At 44.4% G+C, this 21,298-nt stretch overlaps 1 protein-coding gene across 3 annotated transcripts in view; it reads right to left on the reverse strand.

Moving 5' to 3' along the window:
* The window catches only part of LOC148526527 (protein KHNYN-like), a 44,049-nt gene extending 24,838 nt beyond the window's left edge, over nucleotides 1-19,211 (reverse strand). For 2 of the 3 annotated variants that reach the window (XR_015878223.1, XM_088469918.1), the window contains exons 1-3: nucleotides 18,085-18,121; nucleotides 17,184-17,450; nucleotides 14,351-15,930 (exon numbers count right to left, since the gene is read on the reverse strand). Coding sequence is in view for 2 of the 3 variants with exons in the window: in XM_088469918.1 (XP_088326044.1) it covers nucleotides 14,351-15,930; nucleotides 17,184-17,450; nucleotides 18,085-18,087 (1,850 nt within the window). In the remaining variant the exon portion in view is untranslated. The other variant, XM_088469919.1, reaches the window with a different exon arrangement.
* Nucleotides 19,212-21,298: the final 2,087 nt, after the last annotated feature.

A 21,298-nucleotide genomic window follows, 5' to 3' on the forward strand; every position in this document is an offset into this window, starting at 1 on the left:
GAGGATACACATAAAACAGTTGTCAGCCGTCACTGGTATAGCACTGGAAGTCTCTACATGTAAATAATACAAATTCGTTCAATTGTCATATACATGGAGGAGCTTCTTCTGGATTTTTTATTTCCTTATTTGTGCATAGAACTAGGGGAAAATTTACCAAAGGTCAATTTTAATCAATTAAAAATGGATTTAAAACCACGTTTACAAACAGATGATTTTTTTTTTAATATTGATTTTTAAGTGCTAGTAAATGTGTGATTTAGGTGCCTATGTATCAAGCTTTTTTTTCCCAAAAATTATGTAGAAACTGCAAATTGTTGCTAATACCTGTAGCACAACGCAGGAGACTTCACAGAAATCTCCGGCAGAGTGTTAATTAGCACTGCAGATCACAGTCCCATAATTATCAATGGGGACTATGAACTCAGCCCTATGTACCAAACGGCGACCATCGAAGCGATATTTACAAAAGCCGACAAGCGAAGCCCTATGTACCAAACGGCGACAAGCAAATCTTTTCGGAGGTTGGCCCCGTTACAGTTTACACCATCTTCAGATGGAGTAAACAGCTCTAAGCTTATGGAGGCTTACATGCAGGAGAGAGATCTTCCTAGTGATATCTCTCTCCCGCAGCCTCCGTCCGGCAGCAGAAACTCACACTGTGTGCAGTGTCAGCTTCCCCTGAAGACTTCTATGAAATGGCAGGGATATAACTCGCAGGTACACCGGTTACCGCAACTGCTGTGCCTGCGTGTTTCTCTTTATACATAGCCAGGATATTGTCATTAAAAATTTAAATATTCACTGTGAAATGGATACTTAATAATCGTGGCACACCTTTAGTAAAGTTACCCCCTATTATCCAGAGTAACAAACCTTGTATGGCTTTATTTACGAAGCAGCGGCTTGTGTAATCTGCCGCAGATAAAGCCCGGCGTTCTTTTTCACACTGACTGCGGGTGCTGTTTTTCAATTTCATCTGCATCCCATCGTGAAACAGCGGAATGCTTCATAAATAAAGTCCATAATGTTTACCAGACAGATGAAGCATTTTAAAATGCATTACAAGTAATACTGGTTCTAGAACGCTACAGAAGTGTTACATATCTTATAAAGACTAGGTTAAAAATGTAGACTTATTTTAACTTTCAGTATCGGTTTCATCAAATGAAACAAATTTTATTATAAGCTGGGAGCTTCATGCAATCTTCAAATAAAAGTCAGTTACCGTCCTGGGGAAGCATCAGAGTAAATAATTGACAGATGACTTGCTGGATTGAACAAGAAAACAAGACCCCTATCAAATGATTAGGTTACAATTGTTAAAAAAAAAACAGAAAGGGGCATCAAAGTGATGACATTTCTTTTACCTGCCCCCACTGTTCCTTTAGTTACCACACAATACTAGTAGAGATTGTACATCTTTAAAATGTGGAACTTTTGGTAGATTTGAGCAGTTTCCTGCTCGGTCCCTTTCCACAATCTGACATAGATGCTCCCATTGCTTGAGATATTTAAACGTGGCAGCGAAAAATTAGTAAAGCACACTAGGTGGGTTTTCATTCAGGAAAGCTAACCTTGCAGTACAACAGGCTTTTTGGGGACATACAATGGTATTGAGTGGGATGTATGTTGAAAGAGGTTATAAACTCTGAGCAGTGGGAGGTTTCTCACATAGCTTGTACTAAAGCAAATAAAAATAGTCTGTCCTTGGTTGCAGCAGTCAATATAGAGTTTCATAACGCTCTGAAACCAGAATCGGCACGAGAAATGTCCACTGGGAGCTTCATGGATTAGGTTTCCAATGGCCAAGAAGCCAAACACAAGCCTCAGATCACTAAGTGAAATACCAAATGTCACTTGGCATGATGTAAAGCACACTGCCATTGTGACAAATCATTAGTTTCAGTGAAGGGAAATTGTAATGCAGCAGTAATGGAGCAGATAGGGATGGAAAACAAAGCTGAGAAATTTCTGGAAGCAGCCCTAATAGGGACAGGTTTGTTGAGGAGATGGGTCTGTGGAGGGGGTCAGGATACTCCCTCCTCACAGGGCATGATTCCGAGTCCGAGCCAGTAGCGGCCTTCTAAGCGTCTTTCGTTGTAGGTGCGTCTGCGACTTTATGCTAATGTTGCTACAAAGCCCTTCCCTTCTGTACATTCGTGCATCCGAATGTGCAAGGACTGAGACATCCACTGTCAGTGTCTACAGACGCTTCAGCCATGCTTTGTGCGTCTTTAGATGCCACTAAGTCACACCAATGAAACTTGCACCAGCCCTATGCTATGCACAGTTTATCTAGTATGGCCTCCAGTATGTGCAATTCAGTGTCGCTGTGCGCAACCACTTTCAGCAACATGCAGTGTCACTCCTATACCACGTCCATACTACGCTACATCTGCGTCTGATTAGCCAACCCCCTGTAACCACCCAGGAACACCAAAACACTTCTAAAACACTTCTTAGGCCATGCGTATAGATAAAACAAAACAAAATAAAATGTAAATTAATAATAAGTGTAGTATTAAAAAGGTAGTACCTAATAAGGTTCAACAGGTAGTATTCCGTTTATAGCTCTTAAGACAGTGGGGTAGATGTACGAAGCCTAGAAGCAGTATCAGCGCACGTTATGTGCGCTGATACCGCTTCTCCCCAATGTATGATCGGGGGTCTGGGCGGTAAATGACAGGGGCGCTAAGCGTCCCTGTCATTATCGGCGCCGCTATCTACAAGATAGCAGCGCCGAGCGGCAGGGCCATGTACGAACGTTCATACCGCATGACCGTTCGGCCGGCTGTAGCTGTCGTTATTGACAGCTACAGCCTGGCGCTAGCCTATCCCCACAGCAGGGACAGCGCTGTCCCTGCTGCCGGCTCCAGGGCTGCACGTGGGGATACTTGCGAGATCCCACGCATGCTCAGTGGAGCTCCCCCTCTCTGGCCGATGAGATGTTCTTACATCTCATCGGTAGTGCTTCCTGCTTCGCCTCGGTAAAGAGGCGAAGCAGTAAGCGGTATAGCGGCACCTTAAGTGCCGCTATCATACATCTACCCCAGTGTGCGTTTAAGTCCTGTGGATGAAGTACTGCAGGGTTTCAAACTATCCCTATCTTACCCTACCACCTTGCTTTTCACCAGTTCACCGGCTGCTGTCATGGATGGTTAAGTGTGCAGGAGTCCCGTGTCCGGTATTCCGTCCTGTACTGTACGTGTCACAGCCCGTTTGCTGATGCAGTCTAACTCGGCGGCACGGCAGGTCTATGCGGGTGAAGGCAAACTTGATGTCCAGCGTCTATAGTGAATGTCGGAACATCTCTCGGTCTGCCCCCGCAGTGTAGCCTTCAACGCGTTTCAACAAGTAGCTTGTCTTTGTCAAGGAAACAGGTTTTCCTTGACAAAGACAAGCTACTTGTCTCTGATATGCTGTCTTATGTTTATTTAGATGTACAGGTTTCTAATGCTTATTAAGTGTGAATTGGTAAAACATGCTCTCAGTATTGTGCGCCCCAAATCTGTTAACAACTTTTACAGATTATTTGGGCCTGTGGGAAAAGGCTTCTCCGGGATGGCATTGCTACATTACTTTACAATCCACAAGCAGAAGTGACGAAAGAAAGATAAACATTATTAGCGCTGGATACTAGGAACATAGTAGACAAAGTCCTTGATGATGAAGCACACAAGGGCGAGCCCTATATACACATAGAGGCTGATCGATTTGGACATTATGGATAATCGCTCCTGTAAAGTCACAGGTTTTTCATGATATGCTATAACAAAAGATGATCTGGTACACCTTTTAAATATTGCTGAATGTAACAATAAAATTGTTTACCTGTTAATGCACCATATTGTTCTGATTTATTATAGAATCTGTTCAGCCAGCCTGGATATGGGTAATTTGTGGGAAAGACACGGTATTGAGAATATCTGGTACAAGACTATTAACAGCAGCATTTGGTCTATGGCAAGAAAAACAAAAACATTTCTTGTGGGACAGCTTGTCTTTACTAATTGTGAGATATTAGTAAAGAGCACCAACAGCTTTGACACCCATTCGATACCCACCGTGAGCTCAAAAAAGGGTGTGACCCATGTTCACAATGCCCGACTTCATCATGCTGTGGGCTACCCCAGCACTCCGCTTTGAGTTGATTGACAGGCTGAGACTGTTTTGGGGGAGGTAATGGGGAGTAGCGGCAAAAAACATAGGTATGTCCCGGCTGTATCATAGCCTGCATGTGCGATCCCGTATACAGATAAAGTGATTCTGACGACTCAGTTCAGGCGGCCTTTCTGCGTGACCATAGGGCTACTCAGATGGCCGATTATCGAATGATCTGCGACGGCATATCTAAACGTACTTGCTTGGATCTGTAAAGCAGCCAGCAGGAGTCTCAAATACATTTCAAGCTGGGCACAGCATTAGCATATTTTCGCACAGCAGTTGCATGCGCAGCTGAGAATGCATTAGCGTACATACCTGAATCTATGACCCAGAAGTCCCTCTGGCATGTGCAGCTGAGAATGCATCAGCGTACATACCTGAATCTATGACCCAGAAGTCCCTCTGGCATGCGCGGCTGAGAATGCATCAGCGTACATACCTGAATCTATGACCCAGAAGTCCCTCTGGCAGTCGCGGCTGAGAATGCATCAGCGTACATACCTGAATCTATGACCCAGAAGTCCCTCTGGCAGTCGCGGCTGAGAATGCATCAGCGTACATACCTGAATCTATGACCCAGAAGTCCCTCTGGCATGCGCGGCTGAGAATGCATCAGCATACATACCTGAATCTATGACCCAGAAGTCCCTCTGGCATGCGCGGCTGAGAATGCATCAGCATACATACCTGAATCTATGACCCAAAAGTCCCTCTGGCATGCACAGAAGGAAGGAAGCGCGATGCGGGGGTGCTGGGAGGGATTCGATTGGTTCCCTCTCACAGCACTCTCCAAACAGAGGGCCTGATTCAGACCGGCTCGCGAGCGGGTCAATGTTGCCCAAGTGCGCATGCGCACGACGGAGGCGGCTCCGTTGTGCGCATACACGAGACCCGAATAACGACGGCCAAGGCGTCGTTATGGGTCTCACACCAAAGGGGGCGTGTCGGAGGCGTGGCTGCCCAGACGGAGGCGTTCCCATGGGAAAGCCTACCGTCTGTGGCCGGCCCCACTGACATCTCTAGTGATGTCAGTGGGAGTGCATTTGGCTCTGATAGAGCCAAAAGCACTCCAGGGCTTGCGGAAACGAGACCCTACCACGAGGGTCTCGTCGCAAGCCCGATGGTCGCGATGGTCTTGACCATCGCGACCATCATTTTGGCCGCTTGCTATAGCTGGTCACACACAGCTATGCGAGCGGCAAGGAGGCCGCTCCGAAAAGTAAGAGGGACGGCCCTGATTCAGAGCGAGCGCTCTGTCAGAGCGTCCGGCTCTGAATCAGGGCCAGAAGCCGATAGGCTTCTATATGTTAACACCATCAGAAGAAGGCGTTACCCACAGCATCCAAGCCCTGGATTGCATTGCATTTCGGGGCATAGAAGAAATGCGGTCAAACCCGCATTTTGGGGGTTTGACCGCATTTCTCCCATTGCTGCATCCCGTCCATTATGAGCTATGTGAAAAACAGTGAAAATATATGTGGAGGAAATAAGAAGATAAAGAAAGTCAAAAGGACACTCCGATCAGATTAAAAGGAAGGACACAAATTGAACAATATACAGTATATCAAAATGAGCATATAATCTGTCTCCCAGGGTCAATGATAGTGTAATAAATTTACAAAAATAATAATACTAGGGGGTAAATTTACTCAAGTGAGAGTTTTTAGAAGTGATGTTGCCCATAGCAACCAATCGGATTCTAGCTATTATCTTCTAGAAGGTGCTAATTAAATGTTAAGTAGAATCGGATTGGTTGCTATGGGCAACTTGTCCACTTCTAAAAACTCACTTTAGTAAAACATACCCCTAGGTATCAAATTAGCACAAACAAACAAAAACAAAATATCTGCGTTAAACACTGCCTTAGAGTCTATAAGGTTTAGGGTGTTCAATATACATAAGAATGTTAATCAGCAGTGAATTTACAGGTTAACCACATAGGACCATATGTTGCAAATAGAGCATGTAGTCAGAATATCCCATGTTTGAGAATACCATATTTAGTCCTGTGAATTAAAAAAATCATAAGGCATGTAATCAGCATATTCCATGTCTTAGTATACAATATACCATAAGAATCACAGGAAACCAGATGTTGCAGGTGGGGCATTATTTCAGTGTATCCCACGTTTAAGTATGCAGGTTGAGTCTCCCATATCCAAAATGCTTGGGACCAGGGGTATTTTGGATATCTGAGTGCATGAGTTGTATGAGTGCTTACCAGAATAAAATATCTTGGGAATGGGACATAAATCTCAACACAGAAAGCATTTATGTATTATGTACACCTTATACCAGGGCTTGACAAATTTTGCTAAAACCTAGGAGCCAGGATGAAAGTGTAGGAGCCAGACCCCCCTTTCCCCCGGGGCAGCATTACTAAGCACCTACGACCCAGACTACCAACCCCCATGGCCACACCACTAACGGGGTACCCCAGGTAAACCACCCTCCCACAGTCACATTATTGAGCAGCTAACCCGCCTCTCCAGGCAACCAACCCCCAGAAAGACCACCTCACCGCAGCCAAAAAATCCCGGGCAAGCAAAGCCACCGCCGGCAGTGGCCGAACTAGAGAGTGGTGGGCCCAGATGCAAGAATATGCTTTGGGCACCCCTATGCAGTTCCCCCAGTAGTGGTCCCCCTATGCAATGCCCCCATTAGTAGTCCCCCCTCTGCAATGCCCACAGTAGTAGTCCACTATGCATTGCTCCTAGTAGCGCACCCCTATACAGTGCCCTAGTAACACCCCCCCTTATACAGTGCCCCAGTAGCGGCCACACACCCCCGTACAGTGCCCCCAGTATCTGCCACCCCCCCTATGCAGTGCCCCCAGTAGTGGTCCCCATATATAGTGCCCCCAGTAGTGGTCCCCCTATGTAGTGCCCCTTTAATCAGTGCCCCCAGAAGTGGTCCCCCTATACAGTGCCCCCAATAGTATGACCCCAGTAGTAGTCCCCACTATGCATTGCCCCTAGTAGCGGCCCCACCCTGTACAGTGCCCCAGTAGTGCCCCCCCCATACAGTGTCCCCAGTAGCGGCCACCCCCACCTATGCAGTGCCCCCACAGTAGCAGCCACCCAAACTATGCAGTGCCCCCACAGTATCCCCAGTAGCAGCCACCCCCCCTATGCAGTGCCCCTTAAAAAAAATGAAAACGCAACTTATCTGATCCACACTCCTGCCGACGACCGCCGGTGTACGTTCCTCCTGACCGCTCTGCACTATGGGAAAGATGTCATGACGTCTCTCCCAACCTGCTGCGGGGTGAACCGTAAGGTGGAGCTCATGAGTGAGCTCCAGCAGGCTCACTCCGTTGACGAAGCAGCAGCCAATGAGAGTCTGACAGACTCTCATTGGCTGCTATAACAAACATACAGCTGCCGCTGGGTGTGCTTGTTACTCTGTAGTGCGGACCACGCTCGCAGTCTGCACTACAGGGTCCAGGGGTTGCTAAAAATCTGGTCACCAGGCAACCAAATCTGATCGCCATGGCGACCTGGCCCCCGGGTTTTGTCGAGCCCTGCCTTATACACATAGTCTGCAGGTCATTTTATACAGTATTTTCAATAATTTTGCAGCTCAAAGTTTTTGTACATACATGAAATTAATTTGTGCTTCATATACACCGAGCCTGGAGGTAATATTAAACAAAAATTTTAATAATCTTGTGCCTTAGGTTTCACTATCTCAGTCATGCTAAAAATATTATGTATTTCGGAATATTTGTATATGGGAGACGCAACCTGTACCAAAGAATAGCCTGTAATGAGAAATCTAAATAGAGTGCTTATTAGGTGCTGCTAAACACAGGACCAAATTTATGCAAATAAAGCATGTGTTCAGTATATCCCAGGTTTCTGCATACCATATTTAATTTGTGAATCACAGGTAAATCACAAGCAAATATTCAGTATATCCCAGGGATGAGCATGCCATTTAGTTCACAAAAGACTGTCTGTAGCAGATAATGTATGTTTTCAGTAGGTTTTTGCTTACCAGTAGCCTATAATCAGGAGGACCTATTTCTTATACAGTGATGCTTAATCAGTATACATATATTTGTTAATACAAACAGAACACTTATCACATTTTATAGTGTAATAGTGCTTTAAAGATAACATGTTTAGCCTTGTCTCATACTAGTGGTATTAGTAAGAGAGTGCATCACTTATAAGTCATTGCTACTGCTGTTCCCTGTTATACAAAGAAGTGATCAGGGAATGAGAGCAGACACAAAGTCTCTCAGACAATAGACATAAGCAGCATCTACTGTTAGGGTACATTTGTCTGCCCTGTTGCTACTGCAGCGCAGGACAGCACAATACGGGGACCACCAATGACAGTGTTGCTGATGGAGTACCTCTGGAGCCAAGACCCAGAGAGGCGTTGTGAGTAGGGGGGGGGGGGGAGCTCACTGTGCACAGAGGGGGCTCCCAGGGAGTCCCCCCACACCTACTCAGCACAAACCTACTTTTGTTCGTGCTCATTTGATACCTAGTATCATTCATTTGTAAACTTATTGATCAATCATTGATCCTAAAAGGCAGATTATATGCTCATTTGGATATACATTGTTCAATTTGTGGGTGGGTGTCTTCTCTTATAATCTGATTGTCCTTTGTATTCTTTATTCATCCACATATTTTCACCGTCTTTCACCGATATTTGCTGCATATACACTACAGGTAACGCTCTTTCTATACCTTCAGTCGGTGCTCTACACTGCCAGCTCCAGGCTTGGGCATGGCTGTTCTGATGGACAAATCCTGCTGCAGGTGCAGCTTCACCAGTCCTCTCCTACATCTAGTGCTGGTAAGTTATACAGCATAATTATTGTGGATCATCACTGCAGCCATTGGTTTCACACTGTATTTGGCAGTGGCACCTGGATAACAGTGGTACAAAGGGATTGGTACCACTGTCATTATCATACGGGATAAATCAGATTTGTCATGGCCCGTATCCACGGTCCTTTATCAGATGCGCGTCTTATGTCTTGGTTTAGGTAAGGGGGGTTATGGCTCTGACTGTAGGTAAAGGTATTGTGGGAGCTCACAAGGCTGGCACTCATGATCCTTCTGGTTGAAATCTTTATATCCAATCTGAACTAATTCTCAGCACATGTATACATCTATATTTGTTTCTACTAGATTAAAAATAGTAAGCAAAAAAAAAATAAGATCAGAATTACTGAACGCATTAAATGATTGGCAACATGTGTGGAAATATTTATCACTTGGAAAGAAGATGAAACCCGAAACAAAGCAATAAATAATGGAAAAGTAAAGAAAAAATAATGTTAAGAAATATAAAAAATAAAAAAACGCACCATTCTTTCCAAGGATAAAAAATGCAATACATATTTATTTTTTTTGCAAGCACTGCCTGTTTTTTTTCAGTACTGTGCTAGAAATAGAAATTAGTATCTGTACATACAGGTAAAGCATTTTAAATGCTACTTGGTGCTATCCGGATGCAACACTTCAGTAGTAGCAGACTCAATTAGACGACAACAGCGTGATCAATATGTTGTGCACCAGAGCTCGATTGCACCTATTGTCTACATTGAACTTACTCCACCTGTAGTTCCAAAACCATTATCAATTTAATTATGTAAAAATCCACCTGGTTAAAAAAACTAAAAAAAAACACCTTATAAAATAGCTTAAATTGTGAAGTTAAAAAGATAATAACGGCAAACAAAACCGAATACTAATTTGGTTACTTACACACTTATGGAACAGGATGATTTTTCTAATTGCTTAGCAAACTTTATATTTATGAAAATATCATGGCAATGATCTATCTGATCTGTTTTACACTGTATATATCAAAAACACGTAAACCATAAAAACTAATGGTGCGTACACACCGGGCGATTAAAGTGGACGACTGAACGATAACAATATCCTTAAGTCGTTCACTTTATCGTCCATTTTTTTACCTAAATGATGAATGATAACGATGAACGACGAATGATGCGTGTTCCCGCACGTCGTTCGTCTTTATAGTTCATCGGGCAAACATGCAGGCCAACCTGACGATATTGTCAGGTTGCTGCATGTTGGGGAATGGGGGAGAACGATATCGTTAATTATATCGTTCAGCGGGTGTGCTCTATGTCATGAACGACATTGAGCACACCCTGCCAGGGACACACTAGACGATATCGCTCAGGGAGCATATCATCTAGTGTGTATGCTCCTTAAAGGTGCATACACACAGTCAGATTTGTCAGATGAACGATTGAACAATCTGAACGATTTGATGAACGATTTGACCAACTATTTGAACTATGAACGATTTTTGACTGCAATAAAACTGACTGAAATGGTCCAAAACTGACTGCAAACACATCAGATGTCAGATATCGTTATCTGACCATCGGGAACGCGCATCGTTCAAACATGTCAGATTTTCCTTCAGATATGAATGATTGAACGATTTTTAAAATCGTTATTGTTCAGATCTGAAGAAAAATCTGACCGTGTGTATGCACCATAACAATTGAAAAACACAAACACATGCCCTTTCCATACTTTTTAATTAAGTGCACAGTGAGTTAAATACTGAACATCTAAAGCTGGATACACACTAGACCACAGGTTCTCAAACTCGGTCCTCAAGACCCCGAACAGTACATGTTTTCCATGTCCCCAAAGAATCACAAGTGAAATAATCAGCTTTGCCAGTGGAACTTTTAAAATGTGACAGTGACCTGAAAAAAGGGAACTGTGTGGGGTCCTGACGACCGAGTTTGAGAACCACTGCTCTAGACGATGGGCGAGATGCTTGAGGCATCGCAATCGGGATGAGGTGCATCTCGCCACGCTTCGCATGCATGCCGGCGTTAGCTAAGTGTTTTAGAATTTATTATTTTTTTTTTTTAAGAAATCCTCCATTTATGTTTGTGAAAATGTAAATACAGGCTGAATAGCGTTCCGGCTGTTTTAGCGGGGCGCCGTGCCCTGCCCGATTTCATAAGGGCAGAATGCACCCTGCCCTTTTGGTGGTGCCCCACTAGATGCCTTGCGCATGGTATTCACAGACAGAGGAGAGCTTGGGGGCAGACCGGCATGTCCGTAGGTGCTGGGCACGCCCCTAAGAGTGATGAAAAGGGGCGCGCCTTAAAGATACATCCCCTTTTTGGACGCGCACGCTGGAGTGCCCTTTCTAGGTACTGTACCAAGAGTGAACACTAGCTGAATGACTATATCTATACTTATATTAGAAGAATATTGTGTCTGTCTGTATGTTCCAAGTTGGAGCAGAAACTACTGAACCGATTTTCATGAAAACTATAATTTTTTAGTGGAAACTCCGATAAATAACACACACTTTGATTCGTCAAGTTATGGCTTAGCAATTACAAAAACAAAATTTATTGACATGATCAATGCAAGAGATAGGTGGGGCCGGTAAGGGGTGTGCGGAGAGAGGGGCTTTGGGTCCGCGTTCACTTTAATAGGATAGTCTACATAGCAGTCTTGGCACAGGGCACACAGGGACATTGGTGTGAGCGGTGGGTGAAGACGCAGCTGTCACCAGTCTGTATAGCATTGCTGGTCATGGGCCACTCCCGCATCAGGGCCCCTATTACAATTAGAGCAGCTCAAATAAAAAAAAGGATGCAGAAGCGATTTCATTGTGGGCGAAGCTGCGGGGAACAGCTAGTGTTCATATATAATTGTTTGACTGAAACCGAGTGAACCATGTTTCATCATTTGCATCAAAAGATTACAAGTATCATTGTAGTACAATATCAGTCAATAAAGTCATATTTAGTTTGTTTATACCAATTTAATCAGAAATATATATAGTTCTGAAACTGTGATATAATTTTTTCCAATGCATTTTTAGGTAGTAATTCCATGGGGGAGATCCAGTTATAGGAGACTCACAGTTTGTCTCCACGCGATATCACAAAATTATACAATATGTGTACTGTAATATCTACTGAAGAAGAGAGTGTAGCAACACCTAAAGCTTAACTGAATCGTCCCCTATGTTAGAAAAGTACAGCTATAGCATGCATCACGATTACTATTTACTGTATTAAGAATGCAGAAAAAATGACAGCCATTGGTAGACTCCTCGGTCTTACATTTGCTGGAGTAACAGTAAGTGGTCTATGTATTAATAATTAAAGTAGTGCCACAATTATTAACAGTCCGTATTGCATTTGACTTTCTTTTTAAACAAATGTATCCCCTTTATGTAGTAAAGATAACGGTCAGGGACAGCGCTAGCAATAACAGTGAGTTCTATCCCCGGCACATTGGAGGAGTCTTTCACATTTCAAAAGACTCCTCCAAAGAATCTGACATGTACATGCAGGGCCGGCTCTAGGCATGCTCTACCAGTGCGGTCGAACAACCATTCCTGATTTCAGCTGGACAGTCCCGTTTTTCGGGCACGAAGTGTCCAGCGGGTGGTCGGGCACCTCCACTGCCACAGCTGTGCGGCGGTACCGGCCCCGGAAGAGGTATGGATGCCGCGCACATCCATTCAGTGCTGGAAGAGGGCTGGGGGCAGCTCAGCTACTGACGAAGTGTTGGGCTCGCCCCCAGTCTGAAGTTAACGTGGGGCATGCCATACGGGCACGCCCCAAATAATGTAATTTAGGGGGCGTGGTGTATGGAAATTAGGCCATGCCCCAATTTTGCCCATAAGGCCACTTCCCCATTTTCGGGGTAAATGGCAACGAATTACAATCCTGCACAGGGCGGGGGTGCATGTGTCAGGTTTCTGAAGCTGGACAGAGGCTGCGTTGAGAGGGATTGTATCAGCGTTCCCGCCTGCAAGTTCTATCCCTACCCGTGGGCCACAGTGACCGCAGCACTTGGGGGCTACCCCGCATGTCTGCAAGTGCCGGGCACGCCCCTAAGAGTGACAAAAATGGGATGAGTCATAATGACACGTACCCTTTCAGGGAGTGCGCAGAAGTGACCTTTCTCTAGGTCCGGCGCCGGACCTAAAGTGAACACTATTGTAAGATCCCTCTTCTGCAACAATACCTCCACAGTCATAAAGCGGTTTACTCAATCTGAAGATGGCATAATCAAAAGGGGCCAAACGCGTTTGGTACACATGGGTCAGACCATAGTGACCATGAGGACTGCGGCCTAATTCGCTTTTTGCAGGAGATTTCTGTGAAATCTCTTGCATAGTGGAGATACATTAAATGATGCAGTTCCTAAATAATTTAATGCAAAAAAAAAAAGCATTATAAATAGGCCAGTGAATCTGAGCATTCACTTTACAGTGCAACTTTCTGTCAACTCAATGCATGCCCACATACGTGAAGGGCCTCACTACATAGATACTATTGTTCAGTAGTTAGTCCAAATGACAGGACCACAATGTAAGCATGACCTCACACAAGTGCTAAATAAAAACTATTAAGCTCTTCAATCAAATCTGCAAATGCAAGGCCAGTATTTATGTGTAGATATAATAATAATAATACATAATTAAAAAAGAAAATAGATTACAAAAGCTTTACAAGCAGAGAGCATAATGTCTATGGAGAGAAGATATACTAGTTAGAAAAAGAGAAATATCTTAACCACAGAGGTAATAGCATACCATGGGCCCGATTCAGAGTTTTACGCAAACCCAATGGTTTACGTACAATTCCAATGTTAGAAGATCTGTGCATGGGCAGGTCTCCTTCTGCTCGCAGTGCCCAGATGCTGCAGCATGACCAACAGGCTGTGGCCATTTGGGGGCGACTTCAGGCAGCGCCCCGTTTTCTGGGCATACTGAAGCCAGTGGCCTGAAGGTTACCAAGACGGCAGACGGTCACGCAGATTTGATCTGATGCTGCGTCCTTGGACGCAGCTGCGATAACATAAGCCGGCAGGAGGCATCTATTGACACAAGACGTCTCCTGCCCCATTAGCATATTATTCCACAGTAGCTGCGTTCAATAGTGTACAACTCAGAATCAGGCCCTTTGGATTAGAAACATAAAAGGGGTTATCCAATTTTGGACAATCCCTCCCTAATTTAATCTGTCCCACTCCACGTTTCAGGTAGCCAGAAGATGCTACATTTGCTACACAGGGAGGAAAGGTGAAATCAAGGAAAGATTTCCCTCCCAGTAGTAAAGACTGCATGGAACTGAAATAGACTCCTGATAATTATGGTGAATGAAACTAAACTCAAAGTTACTTACATCATAGCAATATTACTTCCGTCTATAATGATATGTCTCAGCCGGTCATTTCCTTTCGCATTTCTTAGGTTGAGCTGAAAAGGTGTCTGCATGGCTTCATTAAATCTCTGTACTCCTGTGACAATAGGGACTTTCTGTTCTTCCTTACCAGTTCTTTCTACTGCTGCCTCCATGAACACAGTGTCCTGTTGGGTGCCACCATGAAATACATCCTCCACTGGATGGTTACCACTCACTGCTTTGGGCCTGACAATAGTGGGGTTTCCCACCTCATGATTAGAAGTCTTTGGTTCAAGCCATGTTTGGAAATCAAGCGTTTGCTGGTGCCACAAGTCTGTCTCTTGTTGCCCTTTTCGTATTTCAGTCGTCATTAAACTATCGTCAGAATTATTTTTTTCATTGAGTTTCCTCAGGATTCCTGCCACGGAACCATCCCCAATATCCACAATTTCACTGGGTGAATAGCCACAGTTCTTGGCAGCTGATTTCATTACTTCTAAAAGGTAATTATCATCATCATTTTGTGAAAGTGTAGGTGACATGTGATTCAATGTTGAGGGTCTGTTTGTGGGACCAATTCCACTCTGGTCATGGTTAGATTGCTCCATATTAACTTTGTCAAGTATCTGAGAAGGCTCCTGGATCCCATTCTCTGACAGTACTTTAAGCACAACAGATTCCTGATAACCCATGGTTTTAAAAAAATCCAAAAGCATGTTGAATTCTTTTTGGGTTCCCAAAGAAAATTGGGCATGAGAACCTGGATCTCCTTCATCCCTCCCCATAATAGTATCCAGGAGTCCAGAGATTTGTCGGAAGTCATCTTCATCATAATCATTATTTCCTACTGGTACCAGTTTTTCATTCAATGTCAACTTTCCTTTAGGGTTGCTACCAGCATGGTCCTCATTTACATCCTTTATGAGTCTCTCCTTTTTACTCAATCTACTTAGATGTGTTGATTGATTATTATTATCCCATTTATGGTCACTAACCAGTTCACTTGGCTCTGAAGCCCTCTCACGTAAAACTCCTTTAGTAGGCCTTGATTTAGTTATGTCTACTGGATGCGATGTCATAGGTTTTTCAAGTCTCAGATTATTTGGGAATACTATAGGTGCAGGAGTGAAAGCCTGGGTGCTCATTGCATTGTCTGACAGTTGTTTAGAAGTCATCTGATGGTTTATAGGTTGTTTTCCTTTTCCATCTTTGTCTTCCTCTACTAGAAACAGTAACTGTTCCTTGACAGAGGTTGGTAGAATAAGAAGGTCCAGTGCATGATGGTCATTATTTTCCTCTACCAGACTTTTAAAACGCCTTTTGATGATGGCCTCTTGCTCTTCTGGCTTGGATATACACATATCTAAGAAAACATGAATCCGGCTCTGGGCCATTACTACCCCCTCTGCTAGGCCAGAGATTCTGATACGTCCGGGAGCTTGAGGGGTCACACATGCTGAAGTGGCTCGAATTAAGCAGTCAAGAAACAGACCATTTGCCCCTACAAATATACAATGCATGTCACGGGGGTAATTAAAGTCTTCAATTACCTCTGGAGTACACAGCCCTTTAATATAATCCTGAGGGGAGAAACGGAACACAATTATTTTTTCATAATGTCCATGGCTAATGATATGATGTCAAATTCTTTTTTTGCCTTTATAAAAACATTTAAGGGCCTATGGGCCTGATTCAGAGCCGGACGCTCTGACCAGAGCGCTCGCTCTGAATCAGGGCACTCCTACCTAAACTTGGAGCGGCCTCTTGGACGCTCACATAGCTGTGGGTTACCACCCACAGCTTATGCGAGCGTCCATGATGATGGTCGCGATGGTCAAGACCATCAGGCTTGCGACGAGACCCTGCGGTAGGGTCTCGGTGACCGCAAGCCCTGGAGTGATTTTGGCTCTATCAGAGCCAAAATCACTCCCACTGACATCACTAGTGATGTCAGTGGGGCCAGACCCAGACGGTAGGCGTTCCCATGGGAACGCCTCCATCTGGCAGCCACGCCCCCGGCACGCCCACCAAAGGGGGCGTGCTGTCAATCAACATCGACAGCACGCCCCCTTTGGTGCGAGACCTGGAGCGACGGCTTCCCCGTCGCTCCCCGGGTCTCGCGCATGCACACGACGGAGCTCCCTCCGTCGTGTGCATGCGCACTAGGGCACCATCGACCCGCTTGTGAGCGCTCTGCGCTCGCGAGCGGGTCTGAATCAGGCCCTATGTATTAAAAATCACAGAACTGCTGCGATAAATAAGGATGCGTATCGCGGCAGATATTTTAATCAAAATATTCCTGCTATGTACAAAGGGGGACTCCCAGGGACAGTGGTTGCTGTAACCACTGCCCCTGCATTATGGAGAAGTCTTTCACTTGTGTGAAAGACTTCTCCAGGGGAAGCTGACATTTCGCATGTGGACAGTAATGTCAGCTTCTGGCGCCAGCCGGAGGCTGCGGGAGAGTGCTCAAATGGGTAATCGGTTCGTAAGCCTCCACAGGCTTAAAACAGTTTACACCATCTGAAGATGGTGTAAACTACAACGCGGCCAAACTCTGACAAGCTTTGCTTTTTGGAGATTAGTACATAGAGCTGAGATTGTAGTCCCCATTGATAATAATGGGGACTGCGATCTGAAATACTAATTAGCACTTTGCCGGATATTTCTGTGAAGTCTCCTGAATTGTGCCATTAGTACATAGCTAAAATACATAAAATTATGCAGAAACTCGTTTCTACATAATTTTACATAAAAAAAAGCTTGATACATAGGCCCCTTAACCTCAATTATCTCCAAAATCCCATATAAAATGGTTCAAAATCCAACTTACCTTGGCTTTTACTATGCTCTTTCTTTCACCGTGAAGTTGAAGCCATATCTGCTGATGTCCAGTGGCCTGCAGGGGTATCTGATCCTGGTTAAGAACTCCTAAAATGTTCAGGGTAACGCCAAATAACCTTTCAACATGCGGGTGCTGGTCCCGAAGAACTTTTTCTGATCCCTGAGGCACAGCAAACTCATCCATGCTCTCACTATCATGTGCTGCTTCATACTCACCTACAGCCATCAGCATTTTAGGTAGATTAGCTTGTACGGACTAGGAATGAATTGGGAATGACATGACATAAGTATTGTCCTCTAATAAAAGGGTTTCCTTTTCAGAAGAGGATTAGCTCTTGACCATGGGTAACCCCAAACCTTATTCTGTTGTGCCTCTCACACTATTCACATATTCTTTCCTCTGCTGCTGTCTCTCTGGCAGGGGCATCAGGTAGATACTGATAGAGCAATATTTGCATTTTACCTACTTCTATTTTCTGCATGCAATGTTTTCATTCTCCTTCCTCATCCTGCTGTAACACCAGCCCCATCCTGCACCCCGCCCCGTGCCTGTTTGTATTTCTTAGCAACACCCGAATCTCTCTGCACCGTTTGCAGCACGACGTCTCTAAGCTCTGCCTTGCTCCCACAAGCTGCTATATATGCTGTTACTGCTGCTTAGTCTACCGCATTTCTTTCTGCAACTGCATAAGCTGCTCTAACACAGTGCCCTTTCATTTACATAAACAGAAATCACACAGACTTGCCAGTAGCCGTTCTTTCCTTTAAACGACTATACTACGGCTGTATTCAGCACTTGCAATACCTCCTACACTAATAATTACTACTACTACTACAGGATTATCTATCTAATATTGTGCATGCCTGTGTACAGCAGCTTCCTCACCCACCATGCGTCAAACCCATCCTTATGATTTATCGGAAGTTCCTACCTATGTGTGTATCATACCGAGGGGGAATTCCATATTTTGCTCACACGGGGGGAGGAGCACTGTTGCCAACTCTGAAATGAGAAACAAGCAACTCTTGAGTGAAAAACAAGCCCAACCCAGTCCGATAAAGCCCAAAACATAAGCCCAACGTAATATGGTGGTACTGGTGTGGGCGTAATTTAATGAAAACCACAAACGTTATTGTTTATTGTTCATTTTATTAAAATACATATAAATATTTGCTAAGCACAGCTTTTTCCTTCTCTACGAATAGACTCTACTGTGCCACGTAAAGCGCAGGGCACTCGGGGCCTGATTCGGCATAGTACGGAATTGCAAAGCCACATACAAGCAGCTTTGTAATTCCGTCCTTGCTAAAATGCAAATGCAGCAGAAGGTGTCTGAAATCTCCTTGCTGCATCTATGATCCCAGGCTGCGACCGAGGTTGCAGTCTGGGATCACCATTGCAACCATCGATTGCGATTGTTGCACCTTTGGTCAGGCTGCGGTAGCTGAAGCTGGCCGTGTTCTGTCATCCTGCAAGGCCAGGAAGTCTGCGTCCATGGATGCAGATCCTAGCCTTGCCACTCCCAGAAAACGGGGGCTACATGCCCTAGTTTCCGGGAATGCAGAAAACAGGAGCAACATGCCCCCGTTTCCAGGAACATAGGCCGTCTCCGCCCCGCAAACTCCTCTGCCTATCAGACAAATGCATACAGGTGCCTGTGTGATATAGCAGGACCCGTTCTGCACATGCACAGAATGGGTCCTGCGCAGATTCCCAAGCAACTAGTATGCAATGTTGAATAAGGCCCTCTGTGCGTGGTAAAGTACAGGACAAAAGAGTCATTTAAACAAACACGTCAAAACAAAATAACTGACATATGGGAAAATGTAACTTCTATTGATCATTTAAACGAGTCATTCTAGTAATCCAAATCTATATAACTACATATACAGAGAGATATACATACAGACAGACAGCTAAACATAAATGGATTGGTGAAGGAGCTATATAACATTTGCTCACCTTAGTAGTGGGACCTGGCTATCAAGCCCAAAAACAAGCTACCTAAAAAAAAATTAGCCCAAAGACAAGCAACAAGCAACTATCCAAAAAAACAAGCAACTGGGAAAAAAACAAGCCCAATTCCGCTTGTTATAAGCGGACTTGGCAACTATGGGGAGGAGTAAAGTGAATGTGCTTTCATTCAAGGCTACAAGAGATCGAACATTCATTTAGGTTTCGGTATCCAGTGTAGGAGCTGCGATGCCATATTGCCGGTGACTGGATCGGGCATTCCTGGGCTATAACGCAGGAGATTAGATATTGTGGCCAAATTGAGTTTGTGTCCCTTAAATCCTGTTGCAACATGGCATCTCTGCTAGAAAATTATTATTATTGTAGGTTTCAAATTTCTGCAGGATTTTTCTCAGCTTGTTTTAACGCATGGGGGTTTTTCAGCAATGATTTTTATTACATAAAAAAATGCGGAAATCATAATTTCCGCATTTTGTATGTAAATTCCCTATTCAGCGATGGGATAATGGAGAAGATAACGCAATTATCCTCTCCATTAATTCTCATCTGGCAGAGTACTGCACTGTAGGGATCAGCCATTGATCTCTACAGTGGTATAACGTTTTTTGCTATTCAGCAAAGTAAAAAAGCGTTATATAAAGTAAGGATTTTTCGAGTAATTTAACGCCATCTCAGAATGGCGTTTGAAGAAATGACATTAAATTCCCCGAAAAATGCAGGGACATTTTCCCATAAGTCCCTGCAGCATCGTGTAACACCACCCAGTCTCTGTCCCTGCTTCCCAGTGACCGCCGACAGACAGGTTTGACAGGCCGACAGCCTGTCAAACCTGCCGAAAGTGATTGACATGTGTATACAGGCTTCATACATGTATATTTATGTGCTATTATATTTAACATTTAGGGGTCTATTTACTAAGCAGTGTTCGGAGACAGAGTGAAAAGTGATAAGGTGCCAACCAATCAGCTCCTAACTGTCATTTTTCAAACACAGCCTGTGAGATGGCAGTTAGGAGCTGATTGGCTGGCACCTTATCACTTTTCACTCTGTCTCCTAACAGTGCTTAGTAAATCAGGGCTGAAACTAGGATATCTGTCACACGATGCAAGGCAGCAATTTTGCGCCCCCTTCCTTCCTGTACCTGGAGTTTATCCTTTCTCCTCCATAAGGCAGTGCACTACTCAGACGCCCCTGGTATAGTGACTTACATTATTCCACACACCATAATGCCCATTACACATTATGCCACACACTGTAATGCCTATTACCAAAGTGCCACTTACATATTTGCCCAACACCATTTTATACCCCACAGTAAGGCTTCTAATTACTTTAAAATTACCTGCTCTTTGTCAGGGGCTTTATACTCATTACCATTTACTTGCTCGTTGCCAGGGGTTACATGCTCATTGCCATGGGGTTTCGTGCTTGTTGCCAGGGGGATTCATGCTTGTTGCCACGGGGTTTCATGCTCGTTGCCACGGGGTTTCGTGCTCGTTGCCAGGGGATTTCACAGGAGAAGATGCAGCTTGCAGCATCTTCTCCCGGGAACGCTGTGTGCATTGCACTGGCCTATCAGACACTAGAGGTCCAGTAGGACCTTGTTGAATCGTCAGTATTAACCTTTTAATATATTCCTTCCTATAAACCTCTAAGATTCACCTGCCTATAAACCTCTAAGACAAAACCTGCCTATAAACCTCTAAACACAACGCTAATTGCGTACGCAGTATGATCGCAAATAAAGACAGGAGTGGAAATCTGTGGTTCCAACGCACAAGTATTATTCAGGTAAAAGTACAGTCAGTTACACGCAATCTATACATACACAAGTTAGGCGTAAAAAGGAAATAATACAGACCAAGTTCGGTTATACATACGCTGCGCCTCTGGACCCAGAGATAGACTTCTGACTAGATATCCTCAGTTCACCCAAAATTCAGCATGAACTGGCAAACCAGTGTTTGGACACGTGTATTTATTCCCCCCCAGACTGAAACAGGACAAAGGGAGAACTTCCTGCTGATCTCATTGGTTCCGAGAGGAGAAGCATATGTAACGACACATTTAATAGGTTGTTTCAAATAGACTTTCCCTGCCTCTAACAGTAGGAGTCTTTCTGGTAACGC

This window comes from Taudactylus pleione, unplaced genomic scaffold, assembly GCF_031769625.1.
Source record: "Taudactylus pleione unplaced genomic scaffold, aTauple2 ptg000095l, whole genome shotgun sequence".
Lineage (NCBI taxonomy): Eukaryota > Metazoa > Chordata > Amphibia > Anura > Myobatrachidae > Taudactylus > Taudactylus pleione.